Here is a 24,000-nt window from a genome sequence, read left to right on the forward strand (position 1 = left end):
GAAAAAACACTTAAGTAACAGTATGTCAGGATCCGATTTAGATAATCATTACTGTCTGCTCGTTTAAAAACTGAGACTTTTTGGCAAGTTGAAAATAATCTTAATTGGATGGCATGTAAATTAGAAGTTTTCTATCCAAAATGAAAAATAAATGTTTTATCAAAGTATGACTGTGCAGTTTATATCTAGAAGGGATACGTAAATTAAACATTTTAAAGTCAACTTTTTTGGCATACCTGATGAGCATCGGCAACAGCCAGACCAACTTGTGAAAGAATGAGAGGGCCGATTTGAGAGATGGGTGGAATGGCAACATATTGACTGCCTAATTCTTGCTTGGCTTTTTTCTCACCAATCGGAAACTTTCTGTTTATACAAAAATACATTATTCAATGGATAAAATTCTGTGACATTTTAAGTCTATGGATGAGTTCTGTATGAAAATTCAAGATTAATTAAAGGTAGGAATGCTTATCATGATGGTAAATATTAAATAAGATTTTTTTTTCAAATATTATAAATAATAAAAGTTTAATTATGCCAAAACCAATTTGACAATAAATCAACGAAAGTATGGTGCAAGGTTTAGGTCTCAAATTTTTAAAAAAATATACATCTTTCACTTTTTTCTCCATAATAAAAAAAAAAATCGAATGGGATTATTTCAACATGCTTAGACAATATGATATTTTGGTTCATTGTTCAGTTCAAAACCATAAAGGTGACATACCGCATCAAAATGATATTGTTTGTTTTTGTTTTTAAGGGTTTTACGGCGCTTGCAACACATTTAGGTTATATTAGCGCCAGTGAAAAGGAAGAAAATGGGATAGTAAAAAGTTCTAGAATTACAACTAAAGCACCCAAGAAAAAGCAAGACAAAGGGGAACTAGGAACAAATAGGGATCAGATATAGATTCCAAGAGCATACCACCAATGTACTTAGTTTGAGATCACCTATAAGTCTCATCCCGACACAAGCACAAAATCCAACAGAGAGGAATAGACTCAAATGCTTACATTATACACTAAAAATAACAAATATATTAATACATAACAGAGAGATGATTTACAAGGAAAAAAATATCATCTCCCAAAACAATAACTATGCATTTGACTGTTTCCCTCCCAGCCAAGACTCCAGCAGGGCCAGGATAAAACCAAGTAACCTCATTCCAAGACAAAGACAGAAAGCATGTTGGAAAACAGATATAAGGGGATAGAGGACACAGTATGGACCTCCCTGCCCGCTATGGGAGGTCAGGATCCCCACCCAGAAAATGATATTATGTCGAGGTGTATCAGATGCTACGAAGTGATTTTCAAGTAAAAATGACCAATAATGAATAATGGGATATCTTAATTGTTTGCCACTTTATATTTTCATCCTCGATAAAACATATCTAGATCACCTCAGCATAAAACTGTTTTGAGGCGATAGGTCACAATATTAGTAACAGGGAACTGAGAAGAGAGCTAAGAATATGACAAATGACAAATGACATATCTCTGGATTTACAAGGCTCAGTGTGCTTCACAGTCATTCATTTATTCCCCAAGCAAGGAATATAAAAATCAAATTTCCGTTTCTTACAGTACAAATGGACTGTGAGGCATCTTTTTAAACTGTCACCCTTACACATATATATGCTGCTATATAAATGTTCATTTTAAAAAAACATTCATATAAATCAACAATTTTATATTTAATAATCACTGCCCTTCACTTTTCGCTACTTTGAAAAATAAGACTTTTTGTTATGGAAGGATGTTAATAAACCCTATTGCTTTGTAACTTCTAAGGTATGCAGGTAAGTAGAGACTTTAAAAAGTGAAGGCGGCTAGCAAATTATTGTATACATATGAAATATGAGATATCTATTCTTGATTATGATATAAAGTGTAATTTTAAGCTTTTAACACACCATTTTTATGTACTGCCGTTGGGGGTGTAAATATGTTGTGTGTAAAAAGAGACCCATAGAAAAAAGAGGCCCCTCATCTTCTTTTCTGTGAATAGAACAATCTACGTCCATGAGTTTTAGATAGTTTTAGATTGTAGTTTAGCACCGCTGCTTAGTGACTATAAAAATAATTTTAAAATATCAAAGGTAAAAAGAAACACTGCACATGAATACTGATCACAATGACCAAAATATAAATAAATAAATAGTTTTATAAAATTAAAATCAAAGTTTTTAAAAACATGAAAAAAAGTTTTTGAAAAGCAACAACAACAAAAAAAACTTTTAAAAACTAAACAAAACAACAACAAAAACAAAAACAAACAAACAAACAAAGCAATAAAAAGACAAAGATGTGGAAACGTATACTGATGATAATAATGATAAAATATTGTAAAATGATAATCTACGTGTACATAAGTGCAGGCCGATAACAAAAATATGTACAATAACTACAACAATAAAAATGATTTCTTTCTCAATAAAATAAAATAATTCTAAAATGTCCACAGTGAGAATCAAACCCAGTATCTTTAAGGTTAGAGTCTGGCAGCTTAACCACTGCACTACGGAGTCACCCGACTATTCAAAACATTTAATTTAGTCTTTGTAGAACAGTAGGTATTTTACCTTCAATGCAACTTCTATTTTCTGGTTTTAAATTTCGATATATTTTTTTATTAACAAAGACGTACAGGCGTCGCAATATAACATTTGCCATGTACAAATACAGAAACACAGCATCGCTGATGAATCGCAAGGAATGCGCATGCACAACGGAGGTGCATAAAAACGATCCGTTTAAAGATACACTATCGACGGAGGTACATAAAAACACTACGTTTAATCAATGTCATCATTATGATGGGATTGTTCTAATTTCTATCAATCAATAAATAATCAAATCAAACAAAAGAAATAAATAATAAAAGAAATGAATTTATAGATAAATTCATAAATAACGTGCTCTGGTTTTGACCCCATATCCATTTTTTTTTTTTAATTAAGTGCCAAATGAATGTCATTTCACTTTTCTCTATAAACAAATTTGATGACAGGGATGGTTGTCTATGGACCTCAATAACTGAAAAGCTGAAAAGTGATGGAATTAACACCTACCTAATAAATATGACATTCTTGTCACTCCATGGCTTGCTGGAACTTGATGGTACTTTGATGATCAAAAGACATCGTAAATGACAACCCATAGCAATTCAACACGGAATGGAAGTGGAAGTACTTGGAAGAGAATGAATATAAACAACATAAAATTAAGTGGTCTGTAAGTAAAAGTAAAAGATTTGTGAGTTGGGTGTGATCGGATAGACTAGATAGCTAGTGCCATCGATTTAATTAAAGTTAAAGAGAAAAAAAAAACCCCGAAAGATCGAGACAAAAGTCTAGAGGCAGAGTCTAGTTCTGAATCCCCCCTTCTCTCTCTCTCATTCTAATCAAGTCTATCCAAATCCTCTCTCTCTCTCTCTCTCTCTCTCTCTCTCTCTCTCTCTCTCTCTCTCTCTCTCTCTCTCTCTCTAACACCCAAATCCAACTCTCTCTCTCTCTTACTGGACTGCCTATCAGTGGGTCACGTAAAGGCAACGGTTATAATTATAATGATTGATTGTAAAATGCAATTTGTCTTACAACTTACACTTACTCTCACACTTTCTTTTCGATTTGTGTTTATTTTCTAGTGTTGGGTTATTTGATCGCTTTTACCCGATCGACGATCGAGTCAGGGACAGCGAGTCAGCGTCCGATCTCAATGCCGGAAGAGCGAGTCAGTAAAACGATCGAGTCACTAAAACGATCAGGCGGGTTGTGAGCTTGAGACGATCATGACACGTGAGACGAGCTTGAGACGATCAGAATCCGAGCGAGCGGAGGGGTAACGAGTGTTTCGAATCATTTCAAATTCAAACGATCACAGTTTGCCATCCGATACCAATCGCCAACGTTTGCACACGATAGTCTGTGGTTCTTCCACAGCCCTCACTCCTTGTCAGATGTTAGTGTGTCTGGGTGGCAGGGAAATTCGTATAGGTGTATCACGCGTGTGTGACAAGTCTTCATTAAACCTACTCAAGTTTGACTATCACACACACACACACACACACACAAACACACACACACACACACACACACACACACTAAGGCTATTTCTATGACACACACGCATCCATCTATCAATGAACACTCCTACAGTAGTGCGGCTATGTGGTCTAGTCATGACGTACCTATAGTACTCTTGTCGGCCATGGGTCTAGTGCATTATAATGGTCTAGTGGTATGACACCCGCGTTCGGATCGGAAAGTCCTGGGTTCGAGCCTCGCGCTCGGTGCATAGTTGAGTCTTTGGACAAGGCTCTTTACTCACATTCTCTCACCGTACTCAGGTGTAAAATGAGTACCTGGCCGTTAACAGCGTTGTCTTTGTCTGAAAAATTGTAATATCGCCCAACAGGCGGCATGTCCCGTCCTACATATTAAATGTTGCTGTTGACCAGGGACCCCTTTACAAAGCGCTTTGATCACATTTAGTGGATATTGTAAAGCTCAATTTTTTAAAGTAAAACATTAGCTTTGAATATGGAATGTTTCAATTTTAGATGCCTGTGTATTCTTTGTTAGTTCCCATCATCATCATCATCATCATCATCATCATTATCATCATCAGGGGCAGCGGTACGGTCTTTGGTTGGCACCCGAAAGGTACCGAGTTCGATCACCCGCCGCTGAGTGGTCTTGAGCAAGTCACCTTGCCCTAACTAAATTTGCGGCGCTGCACTGCGGCTGTCGCTTGGGTTATTCCAGTCTTCCCTTAGAATAGACCCGAAAGACGAATCTCCCCTATGGGATGAATAAAGGGAATTAGATATGTTTAATTTATTTATCATCACCATCATATCAGCGGATCATCATCATCACCACCACCACCACCACCACCCTAATAATAATGAATAAAATAAATATCAACACATTTCAATGTAATAATCAATCTAAAATCAATCAGTGCTCCTAAAAGACCCCTTTGATTTCTTTGTCTAATTCGTTCCATACTTTTGGAGTCCCGACAAAGAAAGATTTTCAGCTAACAATAGTTTATATATGGGAACATTAATCAGTCGTTTATATTGGAATCGGAGTTGTCTAGCAGGTGTATTAGTTCAAAGCGCATTTCCAAGGATTTACCATGCTCAATGAATTTCACAATATTTAATTTAATTTATTCCTCCGGCACGCCATATCGACCATACATCCATTTCGTACAGTAGGTACCGATCGCTGTTTGGAGTCTTTTTGTATTAAAGCTCTTTACAATACCCGCCATTGCTTATAAGATAAGAATACATTCACACCTGAGTCAAGTGCCTTACACACGGACTTAACGTCTGGATCACAATTTTCAACAATCACTGTCACTCATTCGGCCATTGACAAGGCTTGATTTTGTGACAAGAGACACCGTACCACTGAGCGACCGAACAAATAATCACCATCTGCGCCATGGTCATCATCATCATTATCATCATCACAGCCGTAACAGCCAGCAATACACAATCATCATCTTCGGGTCCGGTCTATCCGTGTGGGGGGTGGGGGTGGAACCTGCTAAAGTATTTCATTTTTTAAACAGAAACACGATAATCATCATCATCGTCATCCATTGTCGTCGGCATCGTTATCATCGTGTCCGGGCAATCCGTGTGTGTCTGGGTGTGGAACCTGCTAAATATTATTATTATCTACCTACCTAATAAAAACACACCATTCTTGTTCATTTATTTTTCAAATAATGAAATGAAAGGCACGACCTTTTCCCGCACACACAAGAGGCAATGACGACCAGTGACAAATTATGGGAGGTGGGGGCGGCCGACAACTTTTGGCGCGACATAAATATGAAATGTTAAGGTGACAGCGGGATGATGGTGGGGGGGGGGGGGGGGGGGGGGTCTCAACCCTTCATCATCAACAACTGTTTGATGGCGTGTGTGTGTGTGTGTGTACGTGTGTGTGTGTGTGTGTGTGTGTGTGATGCGACGAACGATCATAATCAAGGCTGCCAGACAGCCAGATTTCTTCTTGCCCAAGTAGTCAAATAGACCCCAAATAGCCAAACACCACAAGCATTTTGACTCCCTTGAAAAACTCATTGGTTTTGATTAACAAAACAATCGACTACAGTTGGATAAACTTATCTTTTCATTTTTTTTTTAAATAAAAGATTTTTTTAAAAAATGAATAATAATAGAAAAGCGTTTCTTAGTAACCAATTTTGAACTTGGCCATCTGGCAGCTCCCATCATAACCAGCTGCAGTCAAGCCAGCCACAGACATATGAGAGGGAGGGGTATGTGAAGTTTCCTGTGGCAAACGAGATGCTCGTATTTTTTTTTTCAAACGAATCACTGCTCGATGACGTCACTGACTCGAAACCCGCCCGAAACCGACTCGATTTTAGAGGACTCGATCGAAAACTCGCTCGATTTGATCGTTTCAAACTCGACCCAGCCATATTATTTTCATCAAAATCATGTGACCAAGAATAAAACAAGTATTGAAGTGAGTAGACATGATATTAAAGTATAGGGGATCAGCAAAATTACTTGAGGAAACTTCCACCTGCAAAAATGACCATGATATTATGATGAATACTTAATCAGGTAAATAAAAAAGTAAATGAATAAATTATAAAATAAATAAATAAGTATATAAAAAGAACACAAGTGCCAAAATAAATGTCATATGAATGTCGGTTGCTTTTAAATCAGAAATTTAATTATTTAAATTATGCTAAAAGTTGAGGAAATTTGTCAAGGGAAACATGTAAATGTGTGTTTGTGTGTGTGTGTATGTGTGTGTGTTTTATGTTTTTGAGAGCCAAAACATGAGCGCATTTGAATTAATATTAATAAGAGAATTAAATTAAAAATCCGTTTAATTAAGCCACTAAATTAGATGTGCACAATTGCGCGTTTCTTTCGTGCATTGTTTACTGTTTACGAGTGAAAAGGAGTTTCCTTCCTTCCTTTCGCCCAAGAAATCGAGCAGCACTTGAAAATTCCTAACTAAAATTTATTTGTTTTCTTTCAGTTACCGTCGTTACTTCGATTGAACTTTATGGATGTATCAACAATCAATAACACAGGATCAGATGATGAACATGGTGTAGGTGAAGATGAAACCAGAACGAAAAAGATGGAGTCAGACCCAAGCTTGCAGAATGGGACCAATGCCAATGCCAATGGTCATAGTCATATCAATGGTAAGTATCTAAGAAGAAGTGGAAAAAAAAGTGCTCCACATGTACATAAAGTTGCGTGGTCGGTCAGCTTGAAAGGAGACCTTCCGTAAGCTCCTCGTGCTAAGGGAAACAACACAAGTATTGAATTGAATTGAATTAATGGAGATGGCAGGCAAAGTATTCCGTTCAGTTTAGTTTAGCCAATTCATCTTTCAATTTCAAGGGTTTAAGTTTAAGTTTAGTCTGTGTGGTAGCACTGTGGATCATAGATTGTTGGCAAATCTTTCCAGAATCTGTCCAACTCAGCTTTGAAGGCATTTACACTTTCAGCATTTCTAGGATTGGCCGGACAAGTGCTTTGACTTTGAATTGTAGGTGGACAAATATTTCCTTGGTTAATAAAAAGTTAAATGTTCTTTTTTCTATTCTATTTGCTCTAGCAGTGATCCTTTGAACGACAATTTGTCATCTAATAAAATGCCCAGTTCTGTCTCACAGTCATTCACAGAAAGAGTAAGGCGGTTACTATTGAGATCTCCTTCTTTCATGGTATATGTGGCATTTGATTTTTTACTCCCAAATTTTATAACACTGCATTTTTGTGGGTGAAATTTCAGAAGTAATTCGTCAGACCAGGTCTGAAGTTCATTTAAGTCACTTTGTAATGTTTGGGCTCCATTTGGATTATCACTTCTACAGAAAAGTTTCGTATCATCAGCGAAGTCGGATTTCATTCTGTACCCTGTCTGGCAGGTCATTGATGTAAATTACAAAGAGTATTGGGCCAAGCACACTACCCTGGGGAATGCCACTTGTTACACATTTCACTGAGGACTCTAACCTTAAGAAAAAATAAATCTGCTAGATAGCTATAAGAAATAGAAGCTAAGAACCCCCGAGGTCTAGAAAACTAGACCCCTCCCAAGTTAATCCTGTTAGGACCTCTTTCTAATACAATTATAATAGTCATGTAAGGAAATTTTTAAAAACTTTCACGAATCAATAAAGGTTTGTTCTATAGTTTTTAAAATGCTACTATATGTTGACAAAATAAATCCACAGTGTATACTAGAGATGCTACCCTAAGGCTGAGAAGTTTACGGCAAAACAGAATTTCTCCCGCTTGATAAGAAGAGATTACTCTCCTTTAGGGTTTTGTGATTTTGTAACTTCAGAAGTGAGTTGAGTAGACACTCACTGACTCACTTATGTCATAGAGTTGAACAGTAATAATTAAGAAATGAATATGTCATATATATGAATGACTTACCTGACATTGTTGACTCATTAGTTTACCTCTTTGATGATGACACAAAGATATTCAAAATTATAAAAGAAGAGAGTGATAGGGATATATTGCAAGGTGACCTGAAGAAACTAGAATCTTGGAGTGATACATGGTTACTCTAATTCCACCCTGATAAGTGTAAATTCCTGCATGTTGGCAAAAGTGAACCAAGAGACAACTTCAAATACACTTTGATGGGTATTCCATTGAAACGGTTAAAGAAGAAAAGGACATTGGAGTCACTATAGACGACAAATTAATTTTTGATACACATATCAGTGAAAAAGTTAAAAAAGCCAACTCCATGTTTGCCGTCATCAGACGCACATTCCAATACCTAAACAAAGAGACATTCTTACCCCTCTATAAAGCGCTTGTGAGATCGCACTTAGACTATGCAAGCTCAGTTTGGTTTCCTTGCATAGAGAAATACAACAAGCTAATTGAAGGTGTGCAAAGGAGGGCCACAAAACAGTTGCCTGGACTAGGATCACTAGATTACGAGGAAAGACTGAGGAAACTTAATTTACCAACCTTGAAATACAAGAACTTTACAAGATGACAAGTGGTAAATATGACCAAGACATGACAGAATTTATCAAATGGAGGAAAGACTTCACAATAAGAAAAGACACAAGATGTAACAAAAAGAAACTGCTCACACAAAGACCAAGATTGGATGTGAGAAAACACACGTTTTACTGTGAGAACAACGAAAATATGGAACAGTTTACCAGATTCTGTTGTGAATGCAAGAACCCTAAATAGCTTCAAGAGCAGACTAGACAAATTCTGGTCTGACCAAAATGTTTTGTACAATTATAAATGCGCTTTAGATTGTAAAACCGGAAGAAACTTAAATCACAAAGACAATGAAGAAATAGAGTCTGGCGAAGAGGACCTATAAGGACCTGTGCTGGAGACAATCCATAAGTATCCATTAGTAAGTATGAATATGAGTAGACAGAAGTAAGTGCCAGCCAGAAGACAATAGAAAAGAATAGGAAAAAAAAAAAAAACTTTCGCAGCAGTTGGGAGTTGAACCCACAATTTGATTGTTACACACCTCCGCCTAACCACGAGAAGGCTCGCTGCCCTACAATTGACTGGAGACTTCCATAGTTTCACAGCACTTTTATTATATTTATATTACTTACTTTATGTTTTAGCCATTATGGACTCTCAATTAGTTGCAGTGTCCAATAAATTACTATTCAAGATAAGTGCCTTTAAGTGGTGTGATTTTTCTAAAAAAGCAATTTGCTGAGTCGGTTGTCGTTTACAACTCCAGTCGACGCCATTATTGTTTCCCCCCCCCCACCATTTTTTAAAAATCCCCTTTTTACAAAACAAAAATAGATGGGAACCAATAACAAAAGAAAAGTATTTTCTAGAATAAAGCAGGTATATTTACCATGATGATAATACAATGGTGAACCCCTTGGATCAAAGAGGAGAAAATGTTTGTTTTGTTTGTTTGTTTTTAGGTGTTTAACGGCACTTTCGACACTATTAAGGTCATTTAAGCGCCCGGGAGAAAATGTGATACAAAATCACAACTAGATGAGAGAATGAATAATAATATATCCTTCAAGTATTATTTACAAAAAGATGTAAAAGCAATATATAAATTCCCTTTATCGACAGGATACATGATCCTCCTCCTCCTCGTTCTCATCATCACTCATCATCATTTTTATAACACTTCCGAGCAAACCCTGCTACATCTTTGATGTAAAACTTATCACTGTCACTGACATGTTATCAATGCGTACACCCTTTGCCCTTTGAATCTGCATAAACCCCTTAAAGAAACATACCTGTAAATAAATATATAAATATCTCAAAGAAATCAATAAACCCCAGAACAACAAATGAACAGAAACATCTGTGCTGGTCAGTAAACAGAAAATATAAAAGTAAAACAAACAGAGGAATATACAGACCTTCTTTGAATTTAATATTGGGTGTTGTTTTGGTTCGCCCACGCGAGCTTGAGGGGAGTGTTACTAATCCCATATTTTGATCAGTTAAACATCTACTGGTTAGCATTCTTTAATTTGTCCTGCCGCACCCTTTCTCCCTTTTCTCTTTCTCTCCCTTCTCTCCTCCCCCCCCCCCCCCTCCCCTTCCCCTCTCTCTCTCTCTCTCTCTCTCTCTCTCTCTCTCTCTCTCTCTCTCTATATATATATATATATAATATATATATATATAATATAATATATATATATATATATATATATTATATAATATATATATATATATATAACATTTGCTGTGAATCTGTATGTATTGTACCCACGTCCTCCTCACTTCCTGTTTAAAATGACATCATAAATCTTGGGGATTGAATAAAATTAATTTTTAAAATGTATATGGCCATTGTAAAATCGATCTAAATCTAAAAAATCTCTACGTCTTGCATCAGAAGGATAAAAATGTTAGCGAACTGGCTAATTTTCATAGCAGATAGTAGTCTGGTTTTGTGTAATCAACACACCCATGGACAAATAGACAGACTTACTATTTCTTTTATTATTATTATTATTGTTATTATTATTATTATTATTATTATTATTATTATTATTATTATTATTATTATTATTATTATTATTATTATTATTGTTATTATTATTATTATTATTATTATTATTATTATATTATTATTATTATTATTATTATTATTATTGTTATTATTATTATTATTATTATTATTATTATTATTATTATTATTATTATTATTATTATTATTATTATTATTACAGTGGGATCCGCATAAGTAAACTGTCTAAGTCAACACCTTTTTAGTCACACATTTTCGAAGTATATTCCATTAATTATGGATAAAGTCAACTAATCTTTCTGGTATAGAGTTGTTTATTTTATCAGGATTCCACTATATTATTATTAAGGTTGTTATTGTGGTTGTTGAGGACAATAGTAATAATTACCAATTTTTATTTTTAATTCAGATTTATTATATAAAAAATGCATTTTATTTGCCTATAACTATAACAGGTATGTTGTAAGTGCATAATTGTGTTTAATTAGCTGTGTTTCTTTAAATTTTTGATTCAAACGGATAGCATGGAAAGTTCAAACTGTAGTCTTTTTCAATACAATTATCAGTAAATCTTCAAGTTTCATTCTCTCTTCATTTATTAGTTCCAAAGATGTAGTAGTGTTGCTTGAAAGATATAATATATATAGTATGTTAAGAATTGAAAACTTTGAGCAGTTTTTATTTATGTGTTGTTGTTGTTTATTGGGGGTTTTTTAGGGTAATTTAGGGTAATACTAGATAAAGGCTCCAAGAGATGATTGTATCTTAGGCTTTTTATCACCCATTATATTGACTAAGTCAATATCCATTTTTATATTTCAGCTGATGGTTCAGATACAACAACCTTAGAATGTCCAGTGTGCCTTGATAAACACCATTTGCCGGTAAAGCTTCCTTGTCGTCACATTTTCTGTTTCTTGTGTATCAAAGGAGTTGCAAGTAGGAGCAAACGTTGTCCTCTATGCAGGCAGCAAATTCCTGCCGATTTCTTCTGTCAGCCAAATCTAATTCGTCGAGAGGAGCTTGAGCAGCCTGTGACCTTTGATGATGGTTGCAGTTGGTTTTATGAAGGTGTCAATGGTTGGTGGCAATGCGATGGTCGGACATCCAAAGAATTGGAACATCATTACAAAGCTGGTCACCCTTCATGTGAGCTTCTCATCGCTGGCTATATCTACATCATTGACCTCAACACTATGGTGCAATGCAGACAAAATGATCGCACTAAAAAGCGTAGAATAAAAAGAGATTCAGTCAATTTATCTGGTCTTAAAGGCATCGCGGGATTGAAATTTCAGGGGGATAATGTCATTTTAGACTCTGACAGGCCTGGAGCAGAGGGCCATGAAACAAGCACAGGATCTGTCACATCAACCCGGCAGTCTATTCCAATCAGGCAGGCTGACCGGTCAGGGGACCACCAATCCCTGTCACCTCCAACCCCGCATAATACCCCACAAACACCCATGACCCCCTCAGAAAGTCCCCCTGGCAATGGAACCACGGAACGGGACCTGTCAGTTCACTTAGAACGTCTGAGATTAGTGGAGAGTGCCACTGTGTCTATAAGTCCCCAGGGTGGATCGAATGGACCCAGCCGTGGATACGACACACCAGAGCTTTTTTGTACATCTATGGAGGCTGTAACACGACTTGAAAATGTTTGCGCTAGTCTTCAACAGCTGCAGTCTGAGAGTGATGGACAACCACGGAGGTTGCAAGACATCCCAGCAGAGGAGGAGGAGGAGAGAGATGCATCAAGTGGGGAGGACTGTGATACAGACACTGGCATTGATCATGTCTGATTGTGGTCATTGTTATTATTGCTTTTGTTTTTTCTTAGTATCATCAACATCATCATCATCATTATTAATATTATTATTTTCTTTTTTCTTTTCAAAATGTTGAATCGCTTGAAAGATGTGTTTCTCATACAGTTAAAATCAAATAGGCCTACCTTCACAGCCATTTTAGTCTAGTGTTCCAGGTTTTACATCTAACTCTTGAAAAGTCTGATATAGTTACAATAGCTTGGGGGTTTTTTACCAAACAATTTTTACTAAATTTACTATTAATGTATGGATTTATTTTAGGTGGAAGCTCACTGGTCTCCATTTATAGGCACAGTCCTGGAGATTCAAGGAGAGCATGCCGATAAGCAGATTCTAATTTTTTTTGTGTGTGTTAAGTGAATATCCATAAGATGCAAATACACCAAATATGTTTCACCTCCAAGTTTCTATAAATGTATGCGCTAGACCTGAAACTTTCGTTGGTCTGTTTAAAAGTTTAAAAGTCATTAAAAATAATTTTCTTTTCTGGCATTGCCTTTTTTGTTTTTCCAGGTTAGACAATTTTTTTCTGTCACATCATGCAATGACTTAATAGATACCATAAGTTTTGAAACAAGGGGTTAAGAAGCTTGCAATTCTTTGATGTAACTAACTATTGTCTGTTTTTTTGCATAATATAAAGACTTCTTTAATTAACTCTGACTCATGTCCATCCTCCTCCTCATTTTTCTTCTCCTCCTCCTCCTCCTCCTCCTTCTTCTTCTTCTTCTTCTTCTTCTTCTTCTTCTTCTTGTTCTTCTTCTTCTTCTTCTTCTTCTTCTTCTTCTTCTTCAATTAGTCGCTTCAGATCCATATATAACATTAAAATTGAAAAATGAATGTGCTTGAATGTATATATAGTAACAATACTTGGAGCATGCTTGTAGTCAGATCGTGCTTATGAGCGCAGCTCTTTATATTTTGTTATTTGTAGCAGTTTCATGCATATAATATACTAAACTAGAAACTAGCAAAGTTTACAAAGACTCAAAAGTAGTAGAAAGTTCAATGTTAGCCCAAAATGCATTACAGTGGACCTCAGATTCAACAAGTTCACATCAAAGAAGACCTTTGATTCATGAAATACACTATTGATCACTCTTTGATTTATAATGTATGTAATTCATTGTTTGATCAAGTCCATTGTCGTTCTTTTTTTTTCTCTCTGCTTTCTTTGGTGCTCTTAAAAGCATCTAAACTGTAGTCTTAAAAGCATTAAAAATGTAGACCATTATCATTTCTTGGCTATCCCAATACCAATCACAGTAAAACTCATTTAATTACATCTTTGATTCAAGCTCAACGAGGGAAATATAAATAGTTCCCATTTTTTTTTCTTTTAAAATTCAAGTAATGCCATAAGTAACATCATCTGGAGTTCGACAAGGCATTAAAAAAGAATCGAGTTTGTTGTATTGGAGGTATACCGTATTTTATCTAGATTTTACAGGTGTTCTATACCAAATAAATTCTTTTTGCAGTTTTCTTCTGAAGTGATGTTTTTTATATTCACTGAAAACTGGTTTTTCTTAAAAAGACAGCTGTGTAAACCATCCAAAGCACTTAGTTCTAAATTACTGCTAAACCTAAAAGTGCTTGAAGCTGAGGCTTAGTGTTTACTGGAGCCATTTAAAAAAACTACATGCGTGTCCTTGAAATCTATGCTCAGAGTATGCCCTTGCACTTGTCAAGCATTTGATTGGTATTGTATGACAGTGTTTTAGCATAAACAGTAAACCTTTGTGTATCACATAAGAGGGACAATCCAGAAAACAGTGGGCTACACAAGTACTCATGAATAAGCAACACCCATGTGTATCACATAAGAGGGACAAACCAGAAAACAGTGGGCTACACTAGTGCTCATGAATTAGCCACACACCCATGTGTATCACATAAGAGGGACAAACCAGAAAACAGTGGGCTACACTAGTACTCATGAATTAGCCACACACCCATGTGTATCACATAAGAGGGACAAACCAGAAAACAGTGGGCTACACTAGTACTCATGAATAAGCCACACACCCATGTGTATCACATAAGAGGGACAAACCAGAAAACAGTGGGCTACACTAGTACTCATGAATTAGCCACACACCCATATGTATCACATAAGAGGGACAAACCAGAAAACAGTGGGCTACACTAGTACTCATGAATAAGCCACACACCCATTAATTTTCATTTTGATTTTCAGTCGCTAAAAGAAAAAAAAAAAGAATATTACAGGTACAGTATATAGAATAGTCTCTTGATCATTGGTTTAACCAGATCTTACCACAACACCAGTGGCCTAGATATAGACTACGGGCGTAGAATCACAGGCATTTACTGTATAGAGTTAGAGAGTTAATTAAGAGGCCATTGCCAAATGTAATCAAGGTACTTTTTAACCATGAGAAAAATGCATCTTTGTTGTTGAAATTGTACAGTCATTTTTTTCTTTTAAATCATTTTTGTCTCATATTATGTTTGTAATTTTAGATTTTGATATGTTATTAACTCCAAGCTAACAATTCAAATGATGTGTGTAAAATTTAGTTTGTTCCAATGGTTATCATTTCTTCCAATTGTTATCATTTCATCTCACACATTAAAATGTTGATGTCCTCTTGATATAAAAACATTTGCATCCCTTACGTACTGAAACATACAGGATAAAACTCACTCATAAAATAATAATTTAATTAATTTTTCAAATGATTTTAATATTGTAATAAGCGGGTGGTTGGATGGGAGCATCACCTTTGAATCATATACCTATGATGTTCGCATGGGTGTATGATTCGATAGTGATGTCGTTTCTTCTTCTCTTTACTAGCCTATCCTGCTTCTTTGGTTTGTGATTGTATTTTTGACAGGGGATATTTTTTTTTTCTGTAAATCTTCTGCCTGTTTGTTCTTGGTTATTTATAATTTAGCTTATGATATCTTTAGGTTATGATTTTGATTTACATTTGTACTATTTTCGTTAGATTGCTTGTTTTTTTTGTTTCAGCGGTCTCTCATATAACCTCAATTGTGTTGGAAGAGACCTAAAGCAACAAACAAACAAAAAAAAATATTGTAATAAGAACTAGTATATGTGCCTCATCACATTAATCTGGGTTAAAGTCGGAATGGACTAGACGAAGAAAATATACATAGATAAGTCCAAAATGATCTGAGTTTGGCAATTTAAGTTGTTTTGAAGTTTAAGAAACAGAATCCACTCCCTTCAATGAAGGCACTGATTTCCTGACCTCCCATAATGGACAGGGAGGTACATACTGTGTCTTCTATCCCCCTATGTCTGTTTTCCAACATGCTTTTTGTCTTTGTCTTGGATTGAGATTACTTGGTTTTGTCTTGGCCCTGGCTGGGAGGGAAACAGTCAAATGTATTGTTAGTCCTGGGAGATGATATTCTTTTTCCTTGTAAATCATCTCTCTGGTTGTTTTTTTTTTTATGCACTGTATTATGTTTTGTTTATGTATTATATATGATTTGTAAACATTTGAGTGTATTCCTCTTAGTGGGGACCTGTGCCTGTGTCTGGATGAGACTTTTAGATGATCTCAAACTAAGTACTTTGATAGTGTGCTCTTGGAATCTACATCTGTTCCTATTTGAACCAATTCCCCATTGTCTCCCTTATTCTTGACTGCTTTAATTGTAATTCTAGAACTTTTTACTACCCCATTTTCTTCCTTTTTACTGGCGCTGATATGACATTAATGTGTTGCAAGGGCTGTAAAAACCCTTAAAAACAAACAACAAGCACTGATTTCATTTTTCAATAAGGAACAAAAGTGCGATGTCAAAAAACTGGTTCCAGTCTCCTTTGAAGTGTAAAGCCACTCCTCTGGAGGACAGGATACATACCTTTTGTAATTGATCTTCTGGTTTGAGAGAGTTTCTTGGCTGGAAGGAGCGGGTGGTTGGATGGGAGCATCACCCTTGAATCATATACCTATGATGTTCGCATGGGTGTACGATCCGATAATGATGTCGTTTCTTCTTCTCTTTACTAGCCTATCCTGCTTCTTTGGTTTGTGATTGTATTTTTGACAGGGGATATTTTTTTTTTTCTGTAAATCTTCTGCCTGTTTGTTCTTGGTTATTTATAATTTAGCTTATATCTTTAGGTTATGATTTTGATTTACATTTGTACTATTTTTGTTAGATTGCTTGTTTTTTTGTTTCAGCGGTCTCTCATATAACCTCAATTGTGTTGGAAGAGACCTAAAGCAACAAACAACAAATTGGCTGGAAGGGAAACAGTCGAATGTATAGTTATAGTTTTGGGAGATGATATTTTTTTCCTTGTAAATCATCTCTCTGTTATGCATTGTATTATGCTTATATTATATAATTGGTAAACATTTGAGTGTATTCCTCTTAGTTGGGACCTGTGCTTGTGTCTGGATGAGACTTTTAGGTGATCTCAAACTAAGTACTTTGACGGTGTGCTCTTGGAATCTACATATGTTCCCTATTTGAACCAATTCCCCTTTGTCTTCCCTTTTCTTGGGTGCTTTAATTGTAATTTTAGAACTTTTTACTATCCCATTTTCTTCCTTTTTTCTGGCGCTGATATGACCGTAATGTGTTGCAAGCGCCATAAAACCCTTAAAAACAAAACATTTTAAAAAACGGTTTGAGAGAGATGGCATCTTATTTTCTAGTCTAAATTATATGCTGGTCGTCAATAAAGATTATCCATCCTCGCTCTTTTACATCCCGTAATCCTAATAATCTGCCTATACATCCTGCTACTAAAATAGTTATGGCACCTTATGATTCAATAGGTAACCTGGTTACATACACACATTCAAGAAGTTTGGAACTGGAAGAGTAGAAAGTGTGACGTCATGACTTCTCTGCCCTTTTGAAATTCAAAATATTTCAAGCCTCGGGTTCACTCTCTTCTTCAACCATCTTGAAACAATTGGTCACATATAATATATCAGTGCTGATGGTTTTCCTCGATTCCGAGGAAATCCGCGATTTTGGTGTCCAGAGGAGGAATTTCCTCCTTTTAAAAATTACATTTTCATGAAACAATGTGCTAGCAATGAGAGAGTTGATGTGTGGTGGAACACACAGGTGCAGTTTCCCACTCTCCAGAAGTTAGCTAGAGTATCAATGATAGTCTATCTTCTCAATTGCTCTAAAAGTGGGGTTTAGTGCAGTAAAAATGGGGTTTAAAGGCAATTGTTCAACATTTTCCTCCTTTTTCACTTTTTGTCACCATCAGCACTGATATATATATATAATGTATGAGAGATGGGTGTTGGTTATGGGGGCAGTTTTCCTGCTATCGTGGGATCTTTGTAGTGTTATAGTTATACATTGTATTATTGCTCGAGGGAGGGCGTTGTAGAGGCATGGAAACTCCTTGATCTAGTGAGTGTTTGATAGTAGGATTATTATAATTTTTGGGTTTAAAAAAAATATATTTTTGTTTTGTTTGTTTTTTCCGTTTTGACATAGTAACATAGTAATAATATATTTAGATTAGACGTCTATCTTGTATACCTGTCACTCATACATTTAATGACATATTTTATTTTTTTTGGAATCAACTTTGACCAAATTTGAATTGTTACGCCAGATTCGGATTTTTGAACTTCATTCGTGAAAATATTTTTCTCACAGAAGCGGATAAGTGATCAGATGAAACTACACCACATCTTTTATTATGCAATTTAAAGTTTTTAAAATTCATATCAATATAAACCTGGGTGGGGATCCTGACCTCCCATAGTGGGCAGGGAGATACATACTGTGTCTTCAATCCCCCCATACCCGTTTTCCAATCGTTTCCTGTCGTTGTCTTGGAATGAGATTACTTAGTTTTGTCCTGACCCTGGTCGAGGTTCCTTGGCTGAGAGGGAAACAGTCAAATGTATAGTTATAGTTTGGGAGATGATATTTTTTTCCTTGTAAATCATCTCTCTGTTATGCTTTGTATTATGTTTAGTTTACATATTATAATTATATTATATGGTTTGTAAACAATTGAGTTTATTCCTCTTAGTTGGGACCTGTGCTTGTGTCTGGATGAGACTTTTAGGTGATCTCAAACTAAGTACTTTGACGGTATGCTCTTGGAATATACACCTGTTCCCTATTTGAACCAATTCCCCTTTGTCTCACCTTTTCTTTTGTGCTTTAATTGTAATTCTAGAACTTTTTAATATCCCATTTTCTTGCTTTTTACTGGCGCTGGTATGACCTTAATGTGCTGCAAGCGCTGTAAAACCTTTAAAAACAAAAACATGAATATAAACAGTGATGAATTTCGGGCATATTTGGTGGATTTAGATATTTCTCTCTTTTTTTTTTAAATTCTGATATTTTTTTTTCATAAAATTTACAGTTTTTTTCTGGGTTTCTGTATCGTTATTCTTTGCACTGTTGGGAGAAAAGAGTGGTATAGGTTTGTAGAATAATAATAATAATTGAATGCAAGATTATTATTATTATTATTATTATTATTATTATTATTATTATTATTATTATTATTATTATTATTATTATTATTATTATTATATTATTCATCATTATTATTATCATTTTATTATTATTATTATTATTATTGTTATTATTATTATTATTATTATTGTTGTTATTATTATTATTATTATTATTGTTATTATTATTATTATTATTATTAATATTATTATTATTATTATTATTATTATGCAAGATAAATACACTGTCGGGAGTTGATGTGTAGTGTGATATAATAAATATGTGTGTACATGTGTAATATAATATTGTGATATTATTATAGTTGCCTACTTATGCCATGCATTATCATTATGTAAATGAAATTGTACAAATAAAAAGTCCACTTCAAATCAATCTATTTCGTGCTTATACATAAATAATACCTGGGTGGGGTTCCTGACCTCCCATAGTGGGCAGGGGGGTACATACTGTGTCTTCTATCCCCTTATAACTGTTTTCCAACATGCTTTCTGTCTTTGTCTTGGAATGAGATTACTTGGTTTTATCCTGGCCCTGGCCGGAGTCCTAGCTCAGGGGGAAACAGTCAAATGCATAGTTATTGTTTTGGGAGATGATGTTTTTTTTCCTTGTAAATCATCTCTCTGTTATGTATTATTATAATTGTTATCTTGAATGTATAATGTAAGCATTTGAGTGTATTCCTCTATGTTGGATTTTGTGCTTGTGTCCGGATGAGATTTATAGGTGATCTCAAACTAGTTACATTGGTGGTGTGCTATTGGAATCTACATCTGATCCCTATTTGTTCCTAGTTCCCCTTATGTCTTACTTTTTCTTGGGTGCCTTAATTGTAATTCTATAACTTTTTACCATCCCATTTTCTTCCTTATTATTGGCGCTGATATAACCTAAATGTGTTGGAAGCGCCGTAAAACCCTTAAAAACAAAATAAAAAACAAACATAAATAATACTTTACAAATGACATGCATCATCATAGACATAATGTGTATTTATCTTCAACTTCAACTACAACCATCAGTCGTCATCATCATCATCATTATCATCATCATCATCATCATCATGCGGCTATGTGGTCTTGTGGTATGACACTCGCTTTCGGATCGGAAGGTCCTGGGTTCGAGCCTCGCGCTTGGCGCATAGCTGAGTCCTTGGAAAAGGCTCTTTACTCACATTCTCTCACCGTACTCAGGTGTAAAATGAGTACCTGGCCATTAATAGCATTGTCTTTGTCCGAAAAAATTGTAATATCGCCTAACAGGCGGCAAGTCCCGTCCTACATGTTAAATGTTGTTGTTGACCAGGGACCCTTTATAAAGCGCTTTGAGCACATTTAGTTGATATTACGCTATATAAAGCTCAATTAAATAAAAAATTTAAATCATCATCATAAACAACAACAACATCATTATCATCTTCATTCTTAACTCACTCAATCCTAGAGGGTTTTTTGTTTTTTTTGCTAATTTTCAAAATCAGAAAAAAATGTATTTAAAATGAGCATGTGCCTAGATAGTTTTATTCAACTACCATTAACATGTAAAAATTAAAAACATTACTTTTGATTGGTACTACGCCTATAATTTGTCTCAGAAAAATGTAATAAATAGGCATGGAGTAAAAGTAAGCCGGGTAAACTACGGATATAGTCGGTGTTAGGGTCAGGGTTGAGTGAGTTAAAGCATTTTGACAAGTTTGCGATAGACAAGCGTTAGCGTTCTTGTGCTATCCAAATGTGGCAAAGGTCGTTTAACGCTATAGAAACTGAGATAAACTCTGGCTGGGGTTCCTGACCTCCCATAGTGGGCAGGGAGGTACATACTGTGTCTTCTATCCCCCTATGTCTGTTTTCCAATGCTTTCTGTCGTTGTCTTGGAATGAGATTACTTGGTTTTGTCCTGGCCCTGGCTGGGAAGGAAACAGTCAAATGTATATATGATGTAGTTAGTTTTGAGAGATGATATTTTTTTCCTTGTAAATCATCTCTCTGTTATGCACTGTCTTATGTTTTCTTTATATTATATATGATTTGTAAAACATTTGAGCGTATTCCTCTTCGTGGGGACCTGTGCTTGTGTCTGGAGGAGACTTTTAGTGTTCTCAAACTAAGTACTTTGATAGTGTGCTCTTGGAATCTACATCTGTTTCCTATTTGAACCCCTTTGTCTTTCCTTTTCTTGGGTGCTTTAATTGGAATTCTAGAACTTTTTACTACGCCATTTTCCTCCTTTTTACTGGCGCTGATATTACCTTAATGTGTTGCAAACGCCGTAAAATCCTTAAAAACAAAAAACATATAAACAAACTCTGGCTCCAAGGGCCATAAGGCTCCAAAGGACCATAAGGCTCCAAGGGCCATAAGGCTCCAAAGTTGAGGGTTGTGGGATTCCCCTTATGATGGGGGAATATTGGAGGTACTTGGGCCAGTGGAGTCTTCATTGGTCCACGGTTTTGTTATCTATTTGTCCTTTCCATTTATCTTTGTTTCCTTGTTTTGGAATTGATGCAATGGGTTTCGCCTTAGCCCGTGTGGAGTTTTTTGGTGGGAGGGAAACAATCAGATGGATTTGCCTTTTTTAGCGAGATGATTTTTTTTCTCTTGTAAATCATCTCTTCATTTTCATTATGTCACTATTTATTTGGCTTTAAATACAATATTGCTTATTTTGTAACCAATTGAGTGGGGGATTTTATGATGGTTTCAGAATAGCTAGCAAGATATTTTTTTCTGATCTCTGAGCAAATCCTCTTTTGAATGACATTTTTAAATACCTTAAAATATGTCTATATCCAGACCTGTCAACGACTACGGAAAAATCGTAAAAATACGAATTTTTGGCTTCAACAATAGAAATAAATAGACATTTTTTATTCATTACAATGTGATGAAAAGAAAACTTTGGTGCCACAAAGCATCTATTCAGGGTTTTGAAGACATACTTAATACTGATAAATGTAAAATATTAATTTGTAAAGTTAATTACAGTAACTTCTATTTCTTCTCTCTGAAAACTACGATTTTTTTACATTTCAAATTGGCAGGTCTGCTATATCTTCTAATTATTCTATCATCTTCCTTTTTCCTGGCGTTTAAATGACCCAAAACTTAAAATGTTGCAAACGCCGTAAAAAAAATCTTTTTAAAAAATATTATTAATATTATGTGTATGAATTACATCTTGTCTGAAAAATGATGATCTTGGGTAAACGAGGCTGTGGTAGAAAGGTAATTTTCTTAACAATTCGATACAAAGATATTAATATGAATATGAAGAGATTCAATGTATTATGGGAAACGATATAAGTTTTCGGAATTTTCTCATTGTTCGATACACAATGAAATAGGGAATGAGATTAGCGGAAGAGTAGCGTCCCTTGATTGGACGTCACCGGCGGAAAAGTTATTAGAGAGAGAACGTAATGTTGGTTGTGCGCATGCGTCTCTCTTCCTCGCTTCCGGTGAAAGCGGCATGAGAAACTTCACCGAATGCGAGGACGAGAGAGACGCATGCGCAAGACCAAATTGACGTTCTCTCTGTAAGGTGACGTCCAATCAAGGGACGCTACTCTTCCGCTAATCTCATTCCCTATAGAAATGATTTTCTCACACAAAAGAAAAATAAAAAAAAACTGAGAGCCTGACACCAAAAGTCTTTATCCAAACGTTTTCGAAACTTTGCATTTGCTGTTCCAGCTGTTCTTTTGGTGCCAGACATTAGTTTAGGGTTATCACAATTATCATTAATCCACCTAACGAATCTGGTAAAAAATATAATTTCATTGAATATTTAAAAATTACTATTTATCGATGTTTCTTTGTGTTAATCCGTTACAGTTATGAATATGATCCTTGGTGGGGATCCTGACCTCCCATAGTGGGCAGGGAGGTACATACTGTGTCTTCTATCCCCTTATATCTGTTTTCCAACATGCTTTCTGTCTTTGTCTTGGAATGAGATTACTTGGTTTTGTCTTGGCCCTGGCCGGAGTCCTAACTGGGGGGAAACAGTCAAATGCATAGATATTTTTTTGGGAGATGATATTTTTTTCCATGTAAATCATCTTTCTGTTATGTATTATTATATTTGTTATTTTGAATGTATAATGTAGGCATTTGAGTGTATTCCTCTTTGTTGGATTTTGTGCTTGTGTCTGGATGAGACTTGTAGGTGATCTCAAACTAAGTACATTGGTGGTGTGCTCTTGGAATCTACATCTGATCCCTATTTGTTCCTAGTTCCCCCGTTGTCTTACTTTCTCTTGGTTTCTTTAATTGTAATTCTAGAACTTTTTACTATCCCATTTTCTTCCTTATTACTGGCGCTGATATGACCTTAATGTGTTGCAAGCGCCGTAAAACCCTTAAAAACACCAACAACAAAAAACATGAATAAGATATTCTTGAATTTATCACGTTTTGTCATTAGATTGAACTACGGTTGTTTAGTAACTGGACTTTTCTCTGTTTCCTTTGTGTAATGACAGATAGAGATATACCACATTCAATCACATCTCTGTCATTATGTTATCATCATGTTGCTGCCATTAATTAATATCTTTGCGTGATCTAATTACAACAAGTATTGTGAGCTGAAATAAAACAATGCTACTCTATCACTATCAC

The 24,000-nt window shown here is 35.4% G+C and overlaps 2 protein-coding genes across 3 annotated transcripts in view; one reads left to right on the top strand and one right to left on the bottom strand.

The window, feature by feature from the left end:
• The window catches only part of LOC144966030 (AP-5 complex subunit mu-1-like), a 29,023-nt gene extending 25,289 nt beyond the window's left edge, over positions 1-3,734 (bottom strand). The window contains exons 1-3 of one of the 2 annotated variants that reach the window (XM_078902024.1): positions 3,622-3,734; positions 3,084-3,203; positions 237-366 (exon numbers count right to left, since the gene is read on the bottom strand). In XM_078902024.1, the coding sequence (XP_078758150.1) occupies positions 237-366; positions 3,084-3,172 (219 nt within the window). In that variant the 5' untranslated portion in view covers positions 3,173-3,203; positions 3,622-3,734. Of the gene's footprint in view, positions 1-236; positions 367-3,083; positions 3,204-3,615 lie in introns of both variants that reach the window. The other variant, XM_078902032.1, reaches the window with a different exon arrangement.
• A 3,228-nt stretch (positions 3,735-6,962) lies between these two features.
• On the top strand, positions 6,963-18,334 carry LOC144966060 (E3 ubiquitin-protein ligase RNF146-B-like). The gene is made up of 2 exons (XM_078902101.1): positions 6,963-7,233; positions 11,886-18,334. The coding sequence occupies exons 1-2, from the start codon at positions 7,089-7,091 to the stop codon at positions 12,866-12,868; spliced, it is 1,128 nt and encodes a 375-aa protein (XP_078758227.1). The 5' UTR covers positions 6,963-7,088; the 3' UTR covers positions 12,869-18,334.
• The last annotated feature ends 5,666 nt before the right edge of the window (positions 18,335-24,000 follow it).

The sequence above is a fragment of the Berghia stephanieae genome, chromosome 1 (assembly GCF_034508935.2).
Source record: "Berghia stephanieae isolate SIO BIC M18660-M18661 chromosome 1, UCSD_Bste_1.3, whole genome shotgun sequence".
Classification (NCBI taxonomy): Eukaryota; Metazoa; Mollusca; class Gastropoda; order Nudibranchia; family Aeolidiidae; genus Berghia; species Berghia stephanieae.

Excerpts from the sequence above, each read along its gene's own strand:
- LOC144966060 (XM_078902101.1), top strand. The coding sequence starts at position 7,089 with ATGGATGTATCAACAATCAATAACACAGGATCAGATGATGAACATGGT. Across the intron at positions 7,234-11,885 it reads TGGTCATAGTCATATCAATG|CTGATGGTTCAGATACAACA; the intron begins GTAAGTATCTAA and ends TTTATATTTCAG.